The sequence below is a fragment of the Amblyomma mixtum genome, chromosome 1, assembly GCF_055824585.1.
Source record: "Amblyomma mixtum isolate Tamu chromosome 1, ASM5582458v1, whole genome shotgun sequence".
Taxonomy (NCBI): Eukaryota; Metazoa; Arthropoda; class Arachnida; order Ixodida; family Ixodidae; genus Amblyomma; species Amblyomma mixtum.
In genome coordinates this window covers 295518931-295542118 of record NC_143012.1, presented here as the reverse complement: position 1 = coordinate 295542118, position 23188 = coordinate 295518931, and the positions used below count along the sequence as shown (strand labels likewise).

Sequence of the window (23188 nt, the reverse complement as noted above, 5' to 3'; positions counted from 1 at the left end):
CTACGCAGAAGTGCGCAGCTCTCCGGCTAGTTTACACAGCTGTTCAACAAGGCAACGTGCATAAACTCAAAGGGGACAACTTCGACGCTTACCGCAGGCGAGCTACAGAGTTGAGCACCCATCGCGGCTGCATCATATTTGGGTCCCGAGTTGTGATGCCGAGAGAACTACGCGCACAAGCTATGTCTCTCATCCACGCCGGACATCGGGGCATCGTTGCAAATGAAAAAGTGTGCCAGAAGCTACATGTGGTGGCCTGGCATTGACAACGACATCGAAACAGTGGTGCGAGAATGCAAGCCTTGCCAGAGCAGCCGGAGCGCCCCGCCGAAAGCTCCTGTCCCAGAATGGGAAAAGCCAGACACACCATGGCACACACTGCACATTGATTTTGCAGGACCAATTGAGGGCTGCACTTTCCTTGTGGTCGTAGATGCCTACACAAAGTGGCTTGAGATAAGGCAAATGGGACAGACGACTTCGGCAGCAGTCATTGACAACCTCCGATCACTATTTGCAACGTTCGGCCTGCCGCGCAAGGTAGTGTCGGACAACGGAACACCGTTTGTGTCTGCGGAGATCCTCAAGTTTTATCGCGACAACGGGATCTCATCAGTTACATCGGCCCCCTACCACCCAGCGACAAACGGACAAGCCGAGCGCTACGTAGCCGAGCTAAAACGCGCCCTTGAAAGAGATCAGACAGGCTCGCTGCAGCGCCGCCTTGCGCGCTTTCTCTTCAAGCAGCACACGACGGTTCAGAGCACAACAGGCGAGACCCCCTCGAAAATGATGTTCGAGCGTGAAATGCGAACCCAGCTCACAGCCATCCTCCCCGAGCCAAAGGCAAAGACGTTCCGGGAAGAAAAAGCAATTCCGCGCTGCGGCACGCTTAATGAGGGGCAGCGCGTCCTCGCCCGACAGTTTCTGAAAAAGCCACGCTGGGAGGAAGCTACAATTGTCAGACGCATAGGCCTGCGCTCTTGGCTCGTCAACATACATGGCACAGTAGCACGCCGACATCTCAACCAGCTGCGTAGATTTACGACGCCGTCTGAGAGCTGTCCGCCAGCGGAGAGAACACGTGCACCATCTTCCCACATAGCCTGGCACCTCTTCCCGGAAGAAGAGACTTCGCCCAGGACAGACCTAGGAGACACAGCGAACAACAGCCAGCCTACAAGTGTTTCTCCCCCGAGCGCACAAAGCCAGCGCGCCTCCACGCGTGAGCGCCGACCCCCTGCACGATACCAGGCAACTTTCTAAGGGGGAAGGAAGTGTTGTGTCCCCTTATTGCTTTTGTGTGTGTGCGCCCCCTCCTAACGACCACTCGCATTCCCCTCCTAACGACAGTTCGCATCCTCCTCCTAACGACCGCTTGCCCCTCGTTGCACGCTGTCGCCGGATGCCCCCCCACGGTGCGCCCCCGCACCCTCCTCCTGTTCTGGGAAGCCACTCCCTCCCGTGGACGCTTCTCGGCTCCCTCCTTTCTTCGGGCGGCCAGTTCGGCTCCTGCCTCGGTCGACGCTGGTCGCACCCTCATCGGCTTTAAATAAACGAAGTCTAAAAGTACCGTGTGCGTCTTTCGCTGCATTCAACACAGCGACCGGACACGACAGTTAGGTTTGACATCTTTCTTTATGTTCACAGTTTTTCTGAATTAAAAAGTGATGACTGGTAATGCACTCGCCATTCCCATCAATAACTGCAGAAACAAAAAGTTCGTTCAAGCCAGCGCTGAAGCGCTTTCATTTATTTTCGCTCGGTGGCCCCACTGTATAAGCGAATACTCGAACCAAGCCCACGCACCCGCGATTGTGGCGGCTTTGAGGGGAAACTCTGTAGTTCATTATGTGGATGCCGCCAGGCAAACCCATAACCAATATATAGGAAGCGTAGTTACCGACAACCGTAGAATCATAAATGTAAGTGCAATACAAAGAAGCAGACATAGCCCTGGCGGTGGTAAATCCCTCCTCCTGGATCATATTGAGCGACCCTAAAAGAGCCGTATTAAATTACAGTAAAGGCCTAGTCGGGAAAACAGCGACTGGAATAATAGCAACAGCGGAAGTACTAGAGCAGATCAAGATTCTTTCGGTTCCGGCACATGGCGAAAACAAAGGAAATGTAGCAGCGGACAGAATGGCCCAAGGTCTGATCAACCGGGTGAAACTGAGTCGCCGACGTTTTAAATTTGACCCGGCAAGCTCAAACCGTGAAAAATCACGCAGCTTTAAAAAGAAAAACAGAAGAATCTATCCTCCCTCGATTAAGCAACTGAGTAGAACACAGGCAACAATGCTGAGGAGACTTCAGACCTCATCAGTCTTAAGCCCTCACAGGCTTTCACTAGAAATAATTAGAAGGAATTAGAAGGAATTGAAAGTGCAGTGAAAAAAATGGAGAGGGTGAGCGAGTCGGTGGTAGGTGACAGGTGGCGAGGGTGAAAGCACGCTTGCCAATCAGAGTCGAGGGCTGGGAAGGGTGGCATGGTACACTGCGATTGCTGGATTGGTTCCGGCGAGTGGAGAGGGGGTGCACACAGGGTGAAGATGGTACTGAATCACACCGGCCGCCACAGTCAGGATGTAACATTAATGCTAACGCACTGTCGTCTTCTTCATCAACTGGTACTACTATTAAACTAACATTCGCTCTTGAAGCTATGTGACGGTAGCGACAGAGAGATGTGCGCTGCATGCTCTGGCATGAACAAAGCTGTGGCAGAAACACGGTATTAGAGGAATACGCGTTGGAGTCAACATTGCTGCAGAGACGAGGAATTGGAGCATAGGTCAGTGGCGTAGATTGGTTAAATGGACACTGGCAATGAAACAGTTGAAGACGAGCATAACTCGCTGCCTGGGTCAGTGGACACCATCATCCCGCTTTCAAATACATGGTGGTGGTGTCCGTCTGCAAAAAACTGTGCTTTAATTCGCCCTATATTTCTTGCTTAGCAGTGCTAAATCGGCAGCCATTGTTTTGCTATTCATCGTAACATGAGACCATTCCCATCAATATTGCCATAACAATATCTTACAGTACTTCACAGTTGCCTCAAAAATTATATATGATGTCCAAAAAAATTGGACTTCATTGCATGCTTCAAGCGTGTTCGCCATTTTTGAAGCACCCTCCGCGTCATTTTCTTCCTTTCTGTGAGCTTTTGGCGGCACAAGGCTGATCTGCTTTGACTGTTTTAACTGGATATTCATTTGATCGTGCAGTATTGACTGTATTGATATTGTGTTTATTGTACTCATTGTATATATAAGCTGTTTTCCTGGATTTTTATATTTTTTGTTTCAGCTTCTTTGGCTTTGTGTTCCAATGTTCGTCACCCCCCCCTTATCTAATACCCTGTAAAAGGTCCTTAACGTTTTAACAAATTATGATGCTGCTGCTGATGATGATCTGAGTAACTGTGTTGTTACTGACAGAAAATGACAGAAATACCTAAACCGCTTACTTTAGCTTCTGCGTTCCAGTATGGAACTGGCTGCCGACACTGCAGAACCTATGCGCTTTACTACTGAAACCCTCGATCTCTAATCTTCACCACGTGCGCAGAGATGCCCTGCCCGTCGGGGATGGAATTCAGGACGTGCGGCCCCGCGAACGCACCTGGGTGCTCATCTCCCAAGGGAGAATCCGACGACTTGGCGCCCTGCCAGCCAGGCTGCTTCTGCCCCGCGGACAAAGTCTGGCACAACGGAAGATGCGTCGAGAAAGACGAGTGCCCGGCTGCTCAACCGGTGCGACGGTTCTGGACTAAGCCAGGCTGAGAGTCAAGACGTATTTCACGTCTTTTTGTTGTTTGTTTACTTTTAGACATGAAGAACTTCTCAACATTGACTCTTTTTCCCATGGGTAAATAAATATTTTTTTTCTTCCCTGAGTCTTCCTTTTAGACCATTACGAAGTACGCGACCTTCTACTGGGAACCCGAATGAGCCCATCATACTTTGATCCTGTTATTTTCTTATGTACTCAACAGGGGCCGTGTGCACTCATGAAACAAGGGCTCACAGGAACGGGGAGGGGACATTTCGAGCAGTGAACTCCGAGGTTCGTCTTTGCCGTCCTGGAAACATTATTAGAGTGTTCCGTTATCCTCTCATTCAGGCACGGTCAGGTTCGCCCTACGTAGGGCAGTGCTAAAGGCCAAGGGAATTTTCTAAACTACATTATTAACTAAACGACGAAAGAAAGAAAGAAAGAAAGAAAGAAAGAAAGAAAGAAAGAAAGAAAGAAAGAAAGAAAGAAAGAAAGAAAGAAAGAAAGAAAGAAAGAAAGAAAGAAAGAAAGATCTTTTGGTGCTAAATTCAATGTGGAACAATACAATTTGAAACCATTGTTTTTTTTTTCAGTTTTTGACTTCCTCTCGGTGTTTTCTGGTGTAAAGCCCCAACTCCAAGGGCCCTTCCTGGGCGTACGCGCTCAGCGTCGGCGCTCTTGGCGTACGCTAGAACCGGTCTGCGCATGCGCACTGCAGGAGACGCCAGCGAACCTCGGCGAGGCGCCGATATCTGTCACTGCTAGATATCTGCGCCAGCGCTAGCGCGGGCGCCGGAAGCTGCTCATCGTCACGTCTCTCATGGGCGTACCTCCGGCAGACATACACCAATGGAAGGACGCGGTTCTCGGGACATCCGGTGCGGCTTTTCGCGCGCTTTTCAAAATTTGCTGTCTACATTTTTTCTTGGTGTCGAGGCTGTTCGCGCCATGTCGCAAAATAAAATAATAAATGAAAGTCTGATCGCCGCAGTAGAAAGGCGGCCGTCGCTCTGGCAGGCGAGCCACAAAAGCCATAAAAATAAGCTAATAAAGGAAGCATTGTGGCTTGAAGTGGCAGCGGAGATTCTGCCAAGCCTGCCAAGCACAGGTAAGCCGATATCTTGCTTGTGACGAGTGCTGATTGAGTGAAATGTGCTCGAAAACGCTTGTGTTTCAATCGTGCAGAGGGTTCCGCTCTAGCCCAAAAGCGGTGGAAATCGCTACGAGACAAATTTCGCCGGATATATCAAGCGGCGACGGAGACAAAGAAAAGTGGCGCCGGGACCGAAGAAGTGGCCGACAGGTCTGGCAACCACACTGCAGCGTGAGCACAAGCGCGAGCAGCGTGCGGCAGCGCTAGCCAGCGCCTAGTACCATGGAGATGCGTACTGCTGCCAGCGCCTGTCGTTGCGCGGCGCCAAGAGCGCCGACGCTGAGCGCGTACGCCCAGGAAGTGTCGTTGGAGTTGGGGCTTAATTCTAGACTATTGTCAGCGCCCGGTAACCTCTTACGTGTTGCGGAACTTACGGCAATGCCATTATGCACTCTGTCTAGCAACAGCCTAATTTGAATTTTCGAATACTGTTCTGCTTCCTTTGAAGAAGTGTTAAAGCCCGAAAAAAAATCATAATTTGAAGGAAAAGAAAGACGTAACATGCAGTGTGTGAAGGCAGAGGAGGGGAGGGGGGGGGGGGGGGTAGTTGATATAAGCTTTTTCGAATACTACAGATAATTGCGACCTGCGGAGCCGGAATTTTGGCATTGCCACTTTCTCTGTGTACAAATAAGCAAAGTTGGTTTGATAACACAACATATATATACTTTATAAGGAACCCTACGTTCAGCTTTTTTTTATTAAGTGTTTAGTTTTGACGTGTGGAGTTGTAATGTTTGCTTCACACGCATGAGGAACATTTGCTGGGCTTCTAACGTTGTGGCTGGAGGCAGCCAAGCTAGCCCGAAGGCGAAGAGAGATTTTCTTTTTTTTATTTCTGACAATAACTTTCTTTTATTTCAGTAAGAGGGACTCCTTTTGTAGTGAAACTATGGCGCACATCATCTTGAAAGTTGCCGTTTGTAACTTAAGCGAGGGCACAGTTGTGAATAAAGTTTAATTAGCAAGCCTGCGTCGACAAGTTGAGCCGGGCGCGACATTTCTTCGTCCTCAAGACGGAACTCGGGAGAAGCAAGGACCAGCGGCGATAAGCGACACTGGAGCCGTCAGCCGTCCCGATAACGAGCGTCGAATGAACGGCTTGGTTCCACGGTTTGCGTCCACTTCTCGTTAAAAAACTTTAAGCGTGCGGCCAAGCTGCAAGTAAACACAGTCAAAGCCACCGGCGCTGACCTGCGTGCAGTGCTAGATGCAAAAGCCTGAGTGATGAAGCCCGAGCCAGCTACTAAAATGTTCGCGGGATGGCTGATACTGCTGACTTCGCTGCTTTGCGGTAAGTTATACCTTCAACTTCACTTCGGGGTCTTTTCATATGTTTTACTGTTACCGTGGGGCTCGCCGAGATAATCAAGTTTTGCGAAGTACTGGGCGCTCTGCTTAACGGCGTCTTTTCGCGAATTCGGTTCAGCTTATAAAGCAGAATCTGGTAAATTTTCGTCATTAAAGCTGTATTTAGTAAGAATAACACATTATGGGATTAATCAGTGCTCATCAAACAGTGCTCCTACAGCATACTTCCAGAAACTGTTCCCCAAGTTCTGAGGCCTAACAGATATTGGAACAGCATTTATATACAAAAAATATTCCTCCTCTCACTGACTTCGTAACAAAGAGGGTGCACTGTGTGAAGAATTTTGTATTCAGCCTTTATTCGCTTCCCATGGTGCGTTTGGAATGAATAAGCGGTATTTTGGATCCATTGAATGAATACAGAAGGCAGTAGGGATTTTAATCGGTGATTACAACTCCATTTCAAATGCTAGCCCGAAAAGACTTGGCATGCTTTACCTACAAGTGTCACACATTCAGCTTCTTTCATCTGGTCGATTCTAAAGCCTCTGCATTTGCCCTTTAAAGGACTATAGACACGCAAATTTTTGCCTGCGTGTTTTCTTCTTCCAGTTTCACCTATTATATTGTCGGAGTCACCGGAGTCTGACACCGGACTCACTATCAAAACCTCTTAATCTTGTCGCTTCACAGAGACTTCTACTGCATCTTGGCCGCCTAGCAGAGACGGTAGCTGGGCAATCCCTTCTCCAGCGGCTCTGCAAGAGATATGAGTTGACAGCCTACATGGCACTTACTACTCTTAGTTCTTTAGGCCTTAATGTTCCAAGGAAAAGGAAACGGTTGAAACCACCCTGGTCTTTTCCGACCCTCGACTTCAAGGTCACAATTCACCATGTAAGCGCAAAGCGCAGCTCTCGTTTGGCAGCAACGCGTTCGGTCGTACTTGAACATTTCCAAAAGAGTATGACCGCCATCTTCAAATTTTCGCGGATGGTTCTGTGGATAAGGCTAAACAAGCTAGCGCAGCGGCTTTTTACATTCCTTCTATGGCATGTAAGTGGCCTGTATGCATTTCTGCTGTCGTATCCCCCACAACGGTCGAAACTGTTGCTATTGAGGCGGCTTTACCGAAGTTAGGGCCTTGTCCGGCTCAACCTGTTGTCATCTTAATTGATTCTAAATCTGCCCTTCAGGGGTTAGAGCGCGGGTTCCCTACTGACATCTTGTCTATAAGCTATCTAGGCTTGGTAGAGAATCTGCACAACATAGGCTTTACTCTATATTTCCAATGTGTGCCCTCTCACATAGGAGTCAGAGGCAGTGAGGTGGCAGACAGTCTCGCCCGTAAAGCTCAGTCACGAGGTTCATCACAACGAGTCCCTCCAAATGCATAACGTTGCTTGAGAAAAAAGGTGCTCAATTATTTCAGTACCGTGTGGAGTGCGCCCCACAAGCCATGTGTGACCAAGGGTCTGAGAAGATGCCAGGCCACTCTACTACATCGAATTCGAACGGGCGCTGCTCGTACTCCTGCCTGGATGCATAAGACGGGCATGGCATCGTCTCCGCTATGTTCTATATATGGTGTGTGCGGGGATATAGAACATTATATTATGTGCTGTCCAGAGTATAACGCGGAAAGGTATGTGATGTTCGCTTCCTTCAAGAGGACAGGAGCCCTTCACAGTACAGTTCAGGACATTCTATACCCGAATCGAAACCAGACATGCAGAATAGAGGCTGCACGCCGTCTTTTAACATTCCTGCAGGGCACTGTTCTTGACTTTAAATGGTGACAGCAGGGACGGTCTATGGTCGTATGTCGTTTAATGTGCGCGTAGATGGTGCCTTCTGGAGTGGTCTATGTTATCCTGTGAGTGTGTGTGTGCATGGATGGTGGCTCTGCAATAGACTATGTTCAACTGTGACTGAATATGTGTATAGATGGTGTCTTCTGGAGTGGATAATGTTATACTGTGAGTGACTGTGTGTATCGATAGTGACTGCGGGAGCGGCCTATCTTCTATTATAAGCGACTGTGTGCATAGCGGGGCAGATTTGACTGCTTTTAGGACATTTTTAACATATAAGTGACGCTACGGTGGAGCAATTGCCGGCAGAATAAACAACGCTAATGATACCTTTAGCTTAAAACAACTCAACTAACTAACGCATCAAGATGAAATTCAATTATAATTTATTTAATGATCTTAGGAGAATACCAAGCGGTGGTCCAGTTATAAGCATTCATAACACATCATTTGAAACAAGAAAACACGCAAGCAAAAATTTGAATTCTATAATCTTTTAATTAAGCCTTCTCGACAACAATTTGAACGAAAGAAAATGGCAAATCGAGGGCAGCGGATATGTATTGAGTCGGCCACAAGAACATTCTTTTTCAAACTTCACGTACCACGGTTTCGCCTCTAGGAGACGTTTGTGCCGTGTTCAGTGAATTGCCGCCTGTTCGAGCAAACAGACTGTTTTCACAGTTTTGCGTTGTGTCGCGATGCTGTGTTCTTTTGGGACATGCCTCAGCGTACTCTTAAAGAAGACATTTATATCACGCCCTGCATAAAGTTTCTGCCTGTCATAACTCTAGGATTTCATGTGATATTTTTACTGCTCATGGACTGTTTAACCCGTGGAAGACCCGTGTGATGGGCCAACACATGAACCGCCACATTGAGCAAGGTCTCTGAACAGAGAGCAGTGCGCTTTGGTGCGATGGGGTCGTCCTCCTGATCGCTGCCCTTCCTTGACGCACGTGTGTGTGTCCCTGAATTCCGATGTGCGTGCGGAGTGATAGCTTGAGAATGGCGTGCGAATAAATGATGGATTCTCGGAATGCGGCATGATTAACTAAGGCTTCAGGAGAGTCAGTACTGCTGTTGCTCTTCCGTGTAATAACGATAAAAGAAAAGGCCGCAGCGATGGCTGAGGGGTCAAAGGCACTATAAAACGAAGCATCCCTGTTTGAGGCGCCGATGGTTCGAATCCCGCTGGTATTGAAGTTTTCGTCACCTGGATATCGTTCGGACAGAAAGTTCCGGAGTATTTCGGATAAGTTCACCCTCATGTTCGGCTTCACGTTCGCCGCGGCACCCGTGCGATGTTCTCCTTAATTTGCCGAAAATGGGAGCTAAAATTATTTAATGCCTGATATGTGCCGCAAAATGACGAAGATATCAGTCTTACATATTCGTTTGCGCGATGAGGCCGCAGTGGTATCTCTAGGCTACAGGAGGATGAGCGGTGTTCTCTAATCTTTTTATCTCGGTCTTCTTTGGAAACACACCAAAAAATCTCTAAGAACGCGACCCATGGAGATCCACATACACACAGCAAATCAATGCAAATGGGAAGCAGAGCGAAAAAACGCGATGACATTGGACATGAACGAGAATCCACTTACTTTCTAGTACGCCGATTTCAGGCGGACAAAAAGTCTTCGCCTGCAGCTTGGCAGAAGCAGACGTACTGGGCGAAGAAGACGTCGACAGATGCGGAAAACTTTGTTATTTTAGCAGACACGGAAAGTCTTGCAGCTGCAGACCCGGCTACATCCTCGACGGATCAAGATGTAGAGGTAAGACAACGCGTCCCCAAAAGTGCAACTACCAACCATGGCCTTTACACAATTCACCATCGCTCAGTACAAGTAGTAGCAGTTGTCCTCGGGCATGCTACACGTGTAGCATCCTCAGGCATGCTACACGTGGCGAGGATTTTCCGTGGCGTCCACAAATATTCTAACTATGCATACCAACACGTCTACCAACACAAAAAAAAACGCATATTGCCGACAGAAACTGGTGGGGACGCTTAAGCTCCGCCTTGAGGGCATGAGGCGATATCTTTAATGAGTTAATGCCCATATATGCGGAATTGTCCATTCTCAAGTTTGCATTCTTAGGTCCCCGGGAGTCCTAATGCCAATCCATGCGCTATGGTGCAGCGGTTAAGGGAAGCGCCACTGCCCTGCGATGGAAGGTGCTGCCACCGGTGGGGCTTGTGCGACCCAAGTTGCTCTTCACGAGCAACCTCTCACGATCGGTCATTGATTTAACTGCCACCTGCCACTGTGGTCAGTTTGCCCGCAGTCCGTGGGCAGGTTGTGATTACGACACAACGTCACGTGACGCAGGTGGCCCAATTAGGTTGCTTCTCCGGGCCATTTTTCGACATCGCGGGTTGCGCAAGGCCGAGCAGAATCTTGCACCCCAGACTGGCCACAGTGTGGCCAACCCAGGTGAACAGGGTGGCCAAACTGAGCCACCCTATCCCACCCCATTTTTCGCTCGAAACAGCGACGCCCCCGTAGTTCCTGCACAACGGGAGGCCTAACGCTATCGCGTTAAGAGTATCTAATCAAGATGCAGGCTGAGAATTTGTGCAGAACGCTATCTTTGTTTCGGCACCAAATACATTCAATTTGCAAGAAACACTCATAAAAATGGGGTATCTATTTGCATTCCCGTTCGGCGCTCCATCAGTTCGAACTGCCGTCATCGCGTACATCGGCTACTCAATGCGGAGGATAAATTGCAATGCAATAAAAAGACAGGAAAAGAAGAGGCAAATACTTTATGTGAGGTTGGACAAACAGCAACAAAATTTACCGCCTCCAGGAGGTCCACGGCGCAGGTTGCAGGCACCAACCACACCCGTGAATGGACGGAAGAGGGTTAGCGGAGCAGGCATTCTATGACTGTGGAACCGAGAAAAGGATGTGCTCCCTGTTTACGTCGTAATTTTAATCATCTGGGAGTGTTTAACGTGCGACTAAACCTCACAACACACAGGTCCCTTTTGCGTTTAACCTACATCTAAATGCGGTCTCCGCGTCGGGGTTCGAGCCGGAGTACCCGGGTTCGAATCCAGCCGCGGCGGCAGCGTTTTGATAAAGCCGAAACGCAAAAAGCGCCCGTGCGCTGTGCGACGTTAATGATGCCCAGAAGGTCCAAATTATTCTGCAGCTGTCCACTGCGGCACCTCTTTCTTCTTTCACGCCCACCTTCCTCATTTCCCTTATGGCGCGGTTGAGGGGTCCACCCAGAAGGGAGACAGTTCCAGGGCCATTGCCATTCCCTTTTTTTACTCTCCTACGCCGAAGCTTCAAACCGTCGACGACCCCGTGTTTTCCCCATAGTGACCCTACCAATGCTGGCCCATTAAAATATGCTGGCCGACCCAAAGCGACTCGTACAATTTTTCACAATCGGAAACTTCGTAGCTCATGCAGGGACCCTGAAGATAACTCTGTCCAATTATTCTTAAGTAAAAATTAATTATCTGTCTCTTTGTGAGTTCGTTAGTGTTTGTTCAGCGGCAAATGATGCAATTACGGCTAAGAAAATTGAATCCAAAATTTTTACCGCCACTCTATTAAAATTCGTGACGTCTACACCGAAACGGGTCGAGTGGGTTCCACCGTTTTAATGCGCCACACAGACGGTGACAAAATTGTTGAGTTTCGGTCTTAGTGTTAGGTGTGGCTCATCAAGGTCACCTGACCTTGCGACGTCATCACAATCTACCAATCGGATCGTGAGCAAAACAGAACGCCGCGGCAAGTGACAGTTAAATTAATGATTTGTTGTGAGAGGTTGATCGCGAGGGGAAACCTGGATCTCACAAGCTAAACCGGCGGCAGCACCTGCCATCGCCGGGCAATGCAGCATCGCTTAACAGCTGCACCAGTGTGCCAGCAGTGGTACGAGGACTCCCTGCGATCTATGAATGTAAAGTAGAGAGTGGCCAATTATGCATGCACGCGCATTAACCCAAAAACGCTATGGCGTCATACCGTTGAGGCGGAGCTTGCGTGTCCCTTCCAGTTTCAGTCGGCTAGCACTTAGGCCCACACCGATTTCGCCTATCCTTGTCTGAAGCCTGCTGGACCACGAAAGCCGAGCCTCTAACCGGCACCGAAGTGAAAACCGAAGTGCTAGTGCGCCTAATGTGCATTTGGCATAACCCCGCTGAATCGTCCGTCATTTTTTCAGTGAATGGCGATGCACCCTAGCCTCAGGAATCGTCTCTAAAATATCGCTGTCGACGCAATCAGTTGACATGCGAAATCGGCTGGGCATGGAGACGCCTGCATTTCGTTTTTTGGTCTTTTTTTTTAGCTTAGAAAAGCTCAGTTTTGGGTGAGAGTGGTCTCTGTGTAATTAGAATGTGGTACCCTATCACTAGAGGTCAACTTCAGTTTTTGCTCATGGTTCGCTTAAAACTTGCTGCAACTTAGCTCGAGCATCCAGATTATGCAGGAGTACAACTTAGTCCGTGTCTCGGTTGAAAGCTCTTTTTAAGCCTGGTCAAATGGATTGCACCGGTAGCAAACCCACGGAGACTAATGCGCTTGGTTCGCCCAACTAAGGCGCTCACGAGTAAGTCATGGACTATGTGCTGAATACCTTGGTGACACAGATCACGAACTCACTCGCATTTGCTTTACATCACTTCTTCCTAATGGCAATAAGACGTTTGGCATAAGGCGCGCCCAGACGCTCACAAGTTGACAAGAAATGGTGTCTTATGCTTGGTCTTCTTTTCCAAGATGCTTTGGAACCAGTGGCAACATTCTGTCCGAACGATATTGTAATCCACCATGAGATGCTGACAGTGAACGTCACGTGGGAAGAACCAACGTTTGTGGTAAGTGGTGGTTCAGTTTCTTCATGTGTGTCAGTCTGATTTGGTTTGGTTTGGTTTGGTTTGGTTTGGTTTATTGGGGTTCAACGTCCCAAAGCAACTAAGGCTATGAGGGACGCCGTAGTGAAGGGCCCCGGAAATTTCGACAACCTGGGGTTCTTTAACGTGCACTGACATCGCACAGTACACGGGCCTCTGGAATTTCGCCTTCATCAAAATTCAGCCGCCACGGCCGGGATCGAACCCGCGTCTTTCGGGTCAGCAGCCGAGCGCCGTAACCACTGAGCCACCGCGGTGGGGCTGTCTGTCGCCGCTGAGTGTCGTTGCAAATGTGAGCAACCTTTCGCGTTTGCTACAGTTCCGATAAAGAGAGAGACGCTTCCGCTTGGCGCCTAAGGCGATGCAACGACGCTTCATAAGAGGACGTGTAACTGCAGGTTATTGTGAAGCGAACAGCGCGCAATGAGATCAAACAATGCAAGCAAGGGAGAAAACACACGTTGCTCTTGTTATTTCGCACTGCTCTCTTGATGACGGGAGGTCATCAACTGACCAGCTCCGTACTCCATACAAGTCAGAGATACGAATATGACGCTGACGCATGCTTTGGACTGCTTTATTGAAGGAAAAAGGTATGTTTCCCGCTGCATATGCAATAATTATTAGGAAGTTCTCAAGGTGTCGAGATTTCTCTGCAAAGAAAAGAGCACAATGTTGGCGCATCTTGCGAATCGTTTAATGTGCACTTAAGCTACCTTTAATTCCAGAGAAAATTCTCCGAACAATACGCAACAGCTCCATTATTAAATGTCGATCACAACATAATGACATGTGCAGAAAAATGCAGTGGAAACCAAGCAGCACGTTCATCTAATTAAAAGCGTTAAAATAAATGCCGTTACGACTGAGTATTCAACATCGTATCATGGCTCGACCAATCTGCGTCTCGTAAATAGGCCATTGGCTGTCGCCGTAGCATTAAAGTGAACGGTGTGCCTAATCGCCAACGTGAAATGTACATTAAGTAGAGGAGTCATTGCAAGCCAACAAGTATTTTACGTAATAGGTCGCCACAAATATTGGCGCTGAGAGCTGAAATCGTGGGATATACGCTGGCTTGATGGGACATGTATGATATACTGTAAACAAATGACGAAGCAACCGCGGCGAACACACGCCATAGCCAAGCCTCGACTTTTCACCGACAGCTGGGAAGAATGCGGCTGCCATTGTGGGTTTCTGATGCGGGGAACTTTCGCGCCCAGACACGGCGTGCTTAAATGGAACTGATTTGTGGCATGTATCTGTTTCTTCGTAAGGGGCAGGGTAATTAATACGCCGTTTCATTTACTAATTCGGACGACCACACGACAAAGATCGAAGGTCTGATGAGGAGAAGGATCGATAGTGACCGTCGGAGACTTAAAACTGGTCAGATTTTGCGGTTCTCCATTGCGTGAGAGTACTGGAAATCTACTGCACCCGCATGTAGGGTAATTTGACATTTCCTATTATTGCGAGCACATTAGCTCATGTACTTACATGCATGATGTTACAATTCCAGCAATAATTGATTACTCCTCATAAGTGAGCGGCTTCATGATTCAGGTCTGTTCAGCTCTGCTTCCAGTAAGGTGTTGCGATAATTTGTCCATAATGCTTGTAAAATATTGAAAAGCCCCAATCTGTAATTCTAGAAACCCGCAACTCTGACAGTCAAATAACCGCGCCGTGTGTTGTCTGCCTTTCTGTGTCCTCGTCTCTTTGCGCTACGTTTTTTACCTTTCAAATATAAACAGTCAACTATAAATGCACTTTAAAATAAAGCCGGAAGTTTAACTTGCACTGCATAGGTGCACCCAGAATGCAGCGCCCCCTCTTACCGACCGTACCAATAGCATTTTCGGGATGGTTTGCTTCCACTGCAGGACAATGGCCCCGGAGAAGTGGAGGTGGTCGCTGACAGAGAACCGGGCAGCGCCTTCAGCAGGGGGCCACCGACCACCGTCACCTACCAGGCGACGGACGCAGCCGGAAACACGGCCACCTGCTCGTTCACTGTCACTGTAAAACGTGAGGGGACGCATCGGTTCCGCTATAACTTGCGCCAGATACAAGCACGGAAATACATTTTATCCGAACTTGCGCATGGCAGGAAGGCTTGGCAAGATGAACTTGCGCTGCTTTCCTGGATGCCTAAGTACGGAAGAATTTCAGGCATCGGCCGTTGTTCTCATTTTTTAAATGCCTGTTAACAGTACCTTCATCATACATATATCTCGTCGTATATACAGTAGGGAATGATTTTGGCAGCGCAACGCTGAACTTCCAACTGGATTTAATTTTGAGTGACGCTCGAGATAAAGTACGTTTCCTAATAATTCCTAGTAATCGTATGACCACCGCAAGCCCATAATTTGGCGGCATGCTGAAAAGATCACGCTTTGTCTAGAATAAATAATAGTGGAAACGAATGAGGCGTTTACATTTTTAAAGCGAGAGCTTCAAGGCTGTCGTTCGGCGGAAAAGGTGGCGTCGGCGTTGTGTCGAGAAACCCCCGTCACACATGGATTTCTGGAAGGATTTCATATCCTCTTTGCTTGACGTGCCATAGTGGCGCCGGCATGCGGTGGCCACCGGAAAAGCCCCGCGATTTGATGTACGCCACTGCCCGAAGAGATGGCGCGCGAGTAGTATGAAGCTTTCACACTGCGGAAAAAATAGAGGAGGCTATTTCGGAACCTGCGTACGGGTGGAACGCTTCCATGTGTTCATAAGATTGTGTGTATAGTGCACTGAGTACTAATCAGCGTGTGTGCGTGTGCGTCTGCGTGTGTGCGGTGCGTGTGCGTGTGTGCGTGTTTGTGTATATGTTCTTGCGTGTGTGTGTGTGTGTGCGCGTGCGTGCGTGTGTGTGCGTGCGTGCGTGCGCGTGTGTGTGTGTGTGTGTGTGTGTGTGTGTGTGTGTGTGTGTGTGTGTGTGTGTGTGTGTGTGTGTGTGTGTGTGTGTGTGTGTGTGTGTGTGTGTGTGTGTGTGTGTGTGTGTGTGTGTGTTTTCAAAGCTAAGCATATGCAAACTGTGGTGTGGTAATTGTGATAAATGTGTGAATGGGAACAAAGAACAGCGACTGTGTGTGAAGAGAAACTGCTGAAGAGAGCCATTAACTCTGTCCTTTCAAACTCTTGAAGACTCTTTCAGTGTCCCCGTAATTTTTTGCTATATTCTCTGCCTCAGCACGGCTTCGGCCACTTATCTGTTTTTTCAGCTAGCGTCCGCTTCGGCGGACGCGGTTGTTGCGAGGCGCGTCTTTTTCTCTCTCTTTTTATCTTTCCTCATACCTTTCAACTCTCTTCTATCTGCGCGTGGCAGCGGTGGTGGCTCGGCTTGAGCCAGTAGGCAGGCCTGTGCACTTTCCTTTTCATCCTTCTCTCAGTCGCAACCAACTAACCAACCTCGGCGATACCTCGTGTCAACCGTTTCGAGTATTTCCGCAACAAACGTTAGCGATTCTAACCGCAAGGTGTCGCGGTTAGTAAATAAATAAATGATGAACTCGAGAAAATTGAACGCGCAGTAACTGCCTCATTTTTCAGTCGACAACTCAATCACGCCACGATGGGAACGAGGGAGAGAAGGAAGGAAGAGAAACAGGTGCCTTAGCTGACGCCAGCTGCGAGTGGTGTTGTGTTGGAGAGGGAGGATTGAATGCTAGTCGCTGACTGCTCGAACTGGACCGTTGCCATATGACCGACCAACTGAGTAGACCATTGCCATAAGAACGGAACAGACATTGAAGGACCGCTTTGTGTTAGGAAAGAGAACCGCGTGTGCATGAAAAGTTCAGACGCTCGGCAGTTAGCTATCCCTCTTCGTAAAATTGAAGCTGTCGCGACTTCTCGGCCATTGACGATATGTGTACAGCACGGTCAGACAGGGTGACGCCCTAACGCCAGCAAACTACCTTCTCTGGAGGCAGATAGCCTCACTGCCTACGGCGAATGGGGTCCGCTTAGACCCCGGAGGCGCTTCAAGTTTTCTGGCGACAAAGGAAGGGACGTGAAGAGTGGGGTAGAAATCGGCGCACGCGACTTGCTATCGACATCTGACGCTGCGGAGGGGGGGATGTCAACGCTCTGAAATGAGCTGGCTGCCTAGCGTTGTGTCCCTCAGATGTGACAGCACAGCCGGCGATAACAGGCGCTGCTGCTGCATAAGCATGACGCCTCTCACTCCTCCGACCCTTCCAGCTGTGGCTGAATTTCGCGTTAAATTACCTTAACGGGCGTTAATTTTCGCTGATGAGAACATGGTCTTGAAAATGGGGCACTCACCCACAGCTATTAAGATGCAACGCAAGATGCCAGTCACGTTTGCGATCAACGCCGCACTTGTGTTCACGAAGTCTGTCATCGAGCCACCTTCCGATTTGGCCCACGTAGTATTCGCCGCATGTCAGAAGGGTGTGATTTGCAGCATCCTTTGCATTGGGCATGGATGAGTTTCCATGCTTAATTTCTCAGCCAAGTACCCAACTAAAGCGTAAGCGTGAAAAGGCACGCGCGTCTTTTCTACAAGTTCCGGCAAATTGGTAAGCATGCATGAATAATTCATCGGAGCTTGATTGGTTTTATGGTTTTATGGGGTTTAACGTCCCAAAGCGACTGAGGCTATGAGAGACGCCGTAGTGGAGGGCTCCGGAAATTTCGACCACCTGGGGTTCTTTAACGTGCACTGACATCGCACAGTACACGGGCCTCTAGAATTTCTCCTCCAAAGAAATTCTAGCCGCCGCGGCCGGGATCGAACCCGCGTCTTTTGGGTCAGCAGCCGAGCACCATAACCGCTGAGCCACAGCTTGAGGCCACTTGGGGAGTTGGTGAGCCCCCCCTTATGAGGTGGAAATGGCAGTTACCGCAGGTTGACGTCATGTGCGACGCATAACAATTCCCTGCTCAATTTTCTTTCTGTCCAGGGGTGTTTTGACCCTACGGAGTTATTATGCGAATACGCGATACCTCACTAAAAGGCACGCTTTGGCGACATCTATCTCAGATGGGCCTTCACCGACTCCCTCTCCGGCTATGTCATTCAGGTTCCTTGTTATTTTAACACGATAGCGTTAAGGGCCTCGTGTCAAGCCGGTGTCGGCGTCGGCGGAGGCGTTGGTCGTGGGCGAGAAATCCCAGAAGCATTAATAAATAAAACCGAGTAGGAAATTTGTCGAGTTGGAGAATCAAGCCAGGGTCTACTCTTCAGGCGAAGCTTAAGCGTCCTCCTAATTTTTTCCTTTTCATTCTAGCCTGTTACACACTGAAGCATGGTCACAGTGTTCTTTCTGTCTCTCCCACCTTTTTCCCTTCCCTCAAGGCGCTGTCGAGGTGTACACCGAGAAGTGAGACAGTTACCGTGTGTGTCCTTTCCTCAAAACCTTTTTAGCAGTACGAATAGAGCGCAATTGGTACACGCGGGGGACTAGAGTTGAAAGGAAGTTTAGCCTGTGCGCAGTCTCGCTTATCCCATTAAGGTACACGAAGAAAGCAGATACTGTGATCGATTTGGATAAGCCTTTTGGCATCTCATCGAAGGGCAGAATCTAATTCACTGAGGGGACCGTACTTTCAATTTATGCCCCCTCCCCTACCCCAGCCATTTTGCTAATATAAATTTGTTTAACGTTTCTATCAATGTTTTGTTATCTTCCGATCTCTTTTGGAGCAAATACTGCAAATTATTATCATCATTTCCTATAGAACTCGGGAGCATTACAGTGCAAAGATGTATTTCTGTGACAGAATCCTCAAAACGGTTAACGAGAACAAAACTGACATCTTGTGGTATTGCACTCCAGGAAAACTTTTTACGCACTGAAGCTTGTTTGGACGTCTTATTTTACAGCGTTAACTCTTAAGGCATTGGTTCCCGGCTTAAACGTGTTGTAGCTATCAAATCCATCGAGCGTCAGTGCGCCTCGCTCTGACTTTCCTAAAAGAGAAACGCAATCGTGATACACTCACGCATTCCAAGTGCAGCAGTTGCAAAAGCACAAGAAGGAACAGCTAGCGGCGATCATGCGCATTACCACTGGTGTAATCCCCTATATATGTTTTAAAAACTGGCCAAACAGACCACGAAATTAGACAGGTCACCTTTGTCAGCCTTAAAGAGAAGTTTATTTAAGAATTTTGGAGCACCATTCATAATGCAACCTTATTTTCAGAAATGCAGTTTCAAGTTTTTTTCCAGCAATGCAGTTCGAAGTTTGTAAACTTTGCAGTTTTTGTCACTTTTCGCATAATATTAAAGGCTTTAAGAATAAAAAAAACGTCCTAGTAAATTTGGGGCCTTCTTACTTTCCCTTAACGAAGGAAATGCGATAGTAATAAGGGAGTAATTACTCATTGGCATCCACACAAGCGCAGCCCAGCGAGTAATTCCAAGCTATGCAGATGCCGTTGAGTAATTACTCCCTTATTACAAATCTGCTCCACCTTGGGGGATTTCCCTGAGCATTTGACAAAATGCGATAGTGTTTAGGCTGAAGGTGTTGCTGTCTACGTTGTAATTTTGATGTCTTTCTTGCGATGAAAGTGTGAAATTTCCTATCAAATTGCGTCTCTGAGTGTTTGCACGATACTTCAGCTGCACTGCTGCTTCAGTTCCTGTTCGAGGTGCATCCCAGTTTCTGTCAGGCAAAACAGCGAGGCTCAGAGCAGGGATGAATCTTTTGCTACGTCTTTAGGATGCTTACCTAAAGATATCAACTGACACAGCCAACCACAAGGGGATGATGTTGCAGCTGGTGTTCGCAATCTTGGGTCACAGTCTTGAGTGGATGATCTTGTAGTCAGCGGAAGTCGTCGGCCAAGGCCCTATCGGGATTGCCTCGATCGTGGATGAACTTGCCAGCCTTTTTCGTAAGGTATAGGTAATTTATATTGTCACTAAGCTGAGTGCGTCGTAGACCAATTTCTGAGCCTGAGCTTTGTCGTACTGGTAGACAACTACACCTAGGAGTTTTTTAATTAGGCTGACTCTTTAAGCATAGGGCCGATGCTTATTTTACATGGGGATAAATTACACGGTGCATTCCTCCTCTTTGCTGTGGGCTTATCTAGAGCGCGCATTTCCTCGAGGTGAAGCAGCGGAAAATGTAACTTGGGCATCTCAAGGTCAGCCATTCACCTCACTGGGTCACCCGCCGCTACGTGGTCTTGCTGCCTCCCTGGTCTTTGTACAGAGGCATTTATTAACCGAGGACAATATGTACCACATTATGACTCATGGATGACCACAGCATTAAGGCATGCAACCAGAAACTACTTCCTTTTTTTTTACTGGCATGTGGCTAACTGACTTGCCCTTGAGCTTACCCGCTATCGTTTTCAGCTGAATAGGAACCCATTTTGGCCCAGTGTGTGGGCCGTTAGGTCTCAAGCGCCTCTCCTCAGCAGCAGTCGCCACTCAAACTCCTTGGGGGCAGTCCACCTACAACCGCAGAGGCTTCTCAGTGTCGTATTGCACATATCTGAGTGTCAACTAGGCCGTTGACAACTCCGTAGTCAATATGGATATTCTGAACTACCATACATGGTTTGACAATGCAAAGGGAAATCGTGTGCGGCAGCTTTGCCACACGCGCTTTCGACGCTTTCTTCGGATTCTCCTTGGCGTTCTTTTAGTCTTGTGCAGACCTTTCTCGAGAGGTAACATCTGTAGCAACACACTTAATCACCTCACATCAACATCTTGTGAATGCAAGATGACTGTATTGTTTGGTGTCGGCGTTTCTATGAAAGAGTCTGACGACATCTGGAGAGATTGGAGCAGTCTCTTCAATTGTTACGAAGCTACTGTTGGAGAGATCGATTTCTATTTGGCCCAAAGGTACAACGTATCCTATCTTTCTCAGGGTAGTCGAGAAAATCTTGTCGCTTTGGCGTACTACTGCAGTCAAGAAGTGGAACAAGAGAGAGTGTCATGGTGTAGGTTCAGCTGTCACTAGTGGCAACTGTCGAAGATCCCCACAGATTGTTTAACCCATAAAACGGTTTGTTGAGCTTCTAAGAAATGGTTCAAAGGCGTCTGTCCGCGAGAATAAATGAGTCCGACGAATACACCTTTATGGGAGTAAAAAAGGAGTAAGCTGTCCTCTAGCGCACTACCTTTCTTAAAGGGTGTGCGCTAGCGGACAACTTTACTCCCTTTTTACTCCTTTCTTTTTAGAGTGCATAGGACTGCAGCAGCATGCCCGTGCTGTCAGTGCAACGAATTCGCGCGCGATGCGAATTCTGCTGAAGACAGCGAGTGTGGCGGATCGTTGTGCTCGCAGTGCGAGTATAGGCTGGCTGAAAGCAGTCGCAACTTTTGACGCCGGACTGCGGAAGGCGCTTGCCTATACGTCTGATCGCAGAAATGGAGGGTATACCAAGGACGCTCTTCCGAGAACTTTGCATCAAGCCGCGTAAGAGGATGGACGAAATGGATATGACGAACAACAACTGACTCTGCCTAATTGGTACCACACTGTGTCTAAACAGACCTAGACGTCAGGATAAAAAGGAAGGCAGACAAACACACTGAACAGCATCTGTTGTTGTTGCTTCCTTGACACCGCGTCTTCGAGCGCCACTTGTCACTTCGAGCGCCGTCATGTCACGAAAAGCGCGCTTGATCACTTCCATTGATTCCCTTGTGTGACGGTAAGCCAAACACACATGCTAACTTTACAAACTTGCAATTCTTCGGTATGTTACTTAAGCCAGTGGGCTTTGTGCAGTGTTGGCTGAGCTTGTCGGGGCGCTTTTGATAATAACCTTTCTTATAACCTACGTATTGTTACAATGCTAGCCTGAGTCGACTAGCGCGCCTTCTACGTTCTTCTACCCGTTTGCTGTTAACTGTCTGCGCAAGGACAGGGTTCAAATTGTTATATTTTAATGAATGCCGAATCAGCAAGGTCGTATTATTAAAAAAATAAAGAGCTCCGGTAATAATTTTTCTTATAGTTCAGCGTTTTCGACTTGTCGCATGGTAGGGAAATGATGAAATGCCGGGCGTCGGAACACGAGGAGTGCTGCTAGCGAAGGCCTCGACATCTGCAGACCTCAACATTGAATAGGTTGGGGCAACCGAAAAGGAAATAAAAATAATAGGCCCCTGCCTGCACCGTTTACACACAACAGGCTTAACCCAATTGAAAAATAAAAGAGGAGGCCTGTAGGCAAGTTGTAATTTGACCACCCGTGGGTGGAAAAATAAAATATTAGGGAAAATGCTACATTAGCGACCCACAGCCGAGAGAGCGGGCCCGGGGAGGCTCCCCTGACCTCCCCTGGGAAGTAGCGGAAAGGGAAATGGGACGTGGGAAGGGAATGGGGACAGCGAGATTTTTGCTCTGATCCTTCAATTATCTCGACTCCATTTCTGGCCCGCCTGGCCAGGGCAGGGAGAGCATCGAGATTGCCCAATGGTGCGGCCCCACTCACGGGATGCCCGACCACCCACCATACGCAACGGGCTCCGACCGTCGGAGACAGGAAAACCTAACACGGGGTCAGTAGCTACCTGGGGCTCCTCATCGCTCACTAGAAGGCTTTTCCCACCTGCCGGCTACTAGCCGTCGAAGGTTTTTCGCGGTTTTTCGGACACCGGAAGTATGTGTGATATCCCGGCCAGTGGACGCCCAGTTCGTCAACGGCCTCGCGGCCTCAGAACCGGTCAGACTCCGGGGGGACCATCTGTGCTTCCTCCAACCATCCATGCACTTATTTCCTCTCCTAGCTTACTCTTCTCCTACTGAGGAGTGAGTGTTCAAGGCTGGGCGACCGGGCCACTAACCAAGAACGTGGCTTAGGATGAGATGACCCGGGCCTACTCCACCGGTACTCCACACATCTTCGGTTTTCGCCAGACTCTTACGAGGCAGTACTAAGCCCTCATCCCCCGGCATCCCGCAGGCGGTTAAGCCTGCGGCCGGCCGTAAGGCCGCTTCCCCGAGGCGGCGGTCCTCAGAGCCTGGCCACTATGAACCCCCGCGCGGACCTGGTTTCTCCGTAACCAGAAACCGACGCGTCGGTAGCCAGACTTGCACGCCCCCGCGCGCAGAGGAAGGAAGGTAGCATGTATTTGAAAACCTTTTGGCGTTTTGACATGCCTTCCGGGCCGGATTTCGTGGGTCCAACCTGAGTATAAACCCAGGCCTGCCTCCGCTCAGGCATCGGACCTCACGTGCACGACTGGCCCTCACAGTCGTCTGGGAGTCGCTGCCACTCCCA

At 48.7% G+C, this 23188-nt stretch overlaps 2 protein-coding genes across 2 annotated transcripts in view; both read left to right on the top strand.

The window, feature by feature from the left end:
* Positions 1-3791, top strand: part of LOC149372134 (uncharacterized) — a 36068-nt gene extending 32277 nt beyond the window's left edge. Inside the window, exon 12 of the mRNA XM_089581713.1 lies at positions 3577-3791. Coding sequence (XP_089437839.1) covers positions 3577-3791 — 215 coding nt within the window. The remainder of the gene's footprint in view (positions 1-3576) is intronic.
* Positions 3792-6095: 2304 nt separating this feature from the next.
* Positions 6096-23188, top strand: part of LOC149372133 (sushi, von Willebrand factor type A, EGF and pentraxin domain-containing protein 1-like) — a 35051-nt gene continuing 17958 nt past the window's right edge. The window contains exons 1-3 of the mRNA XM_089585826.1: positions 6096-6230; positions 12819-12916; positions 14842-14986. Coding sequence (XP_089441952.1) covers positions 6164-6230; positions 12819-12916; positions 14842-14986 — 310 coding nt within the window. The 5' untranslated portion in view covers positions 6096-6163. The remainder of the gene's footprint in view (positions 6231-12818; positions 12917-14841; positions 14987-23188) is intronic.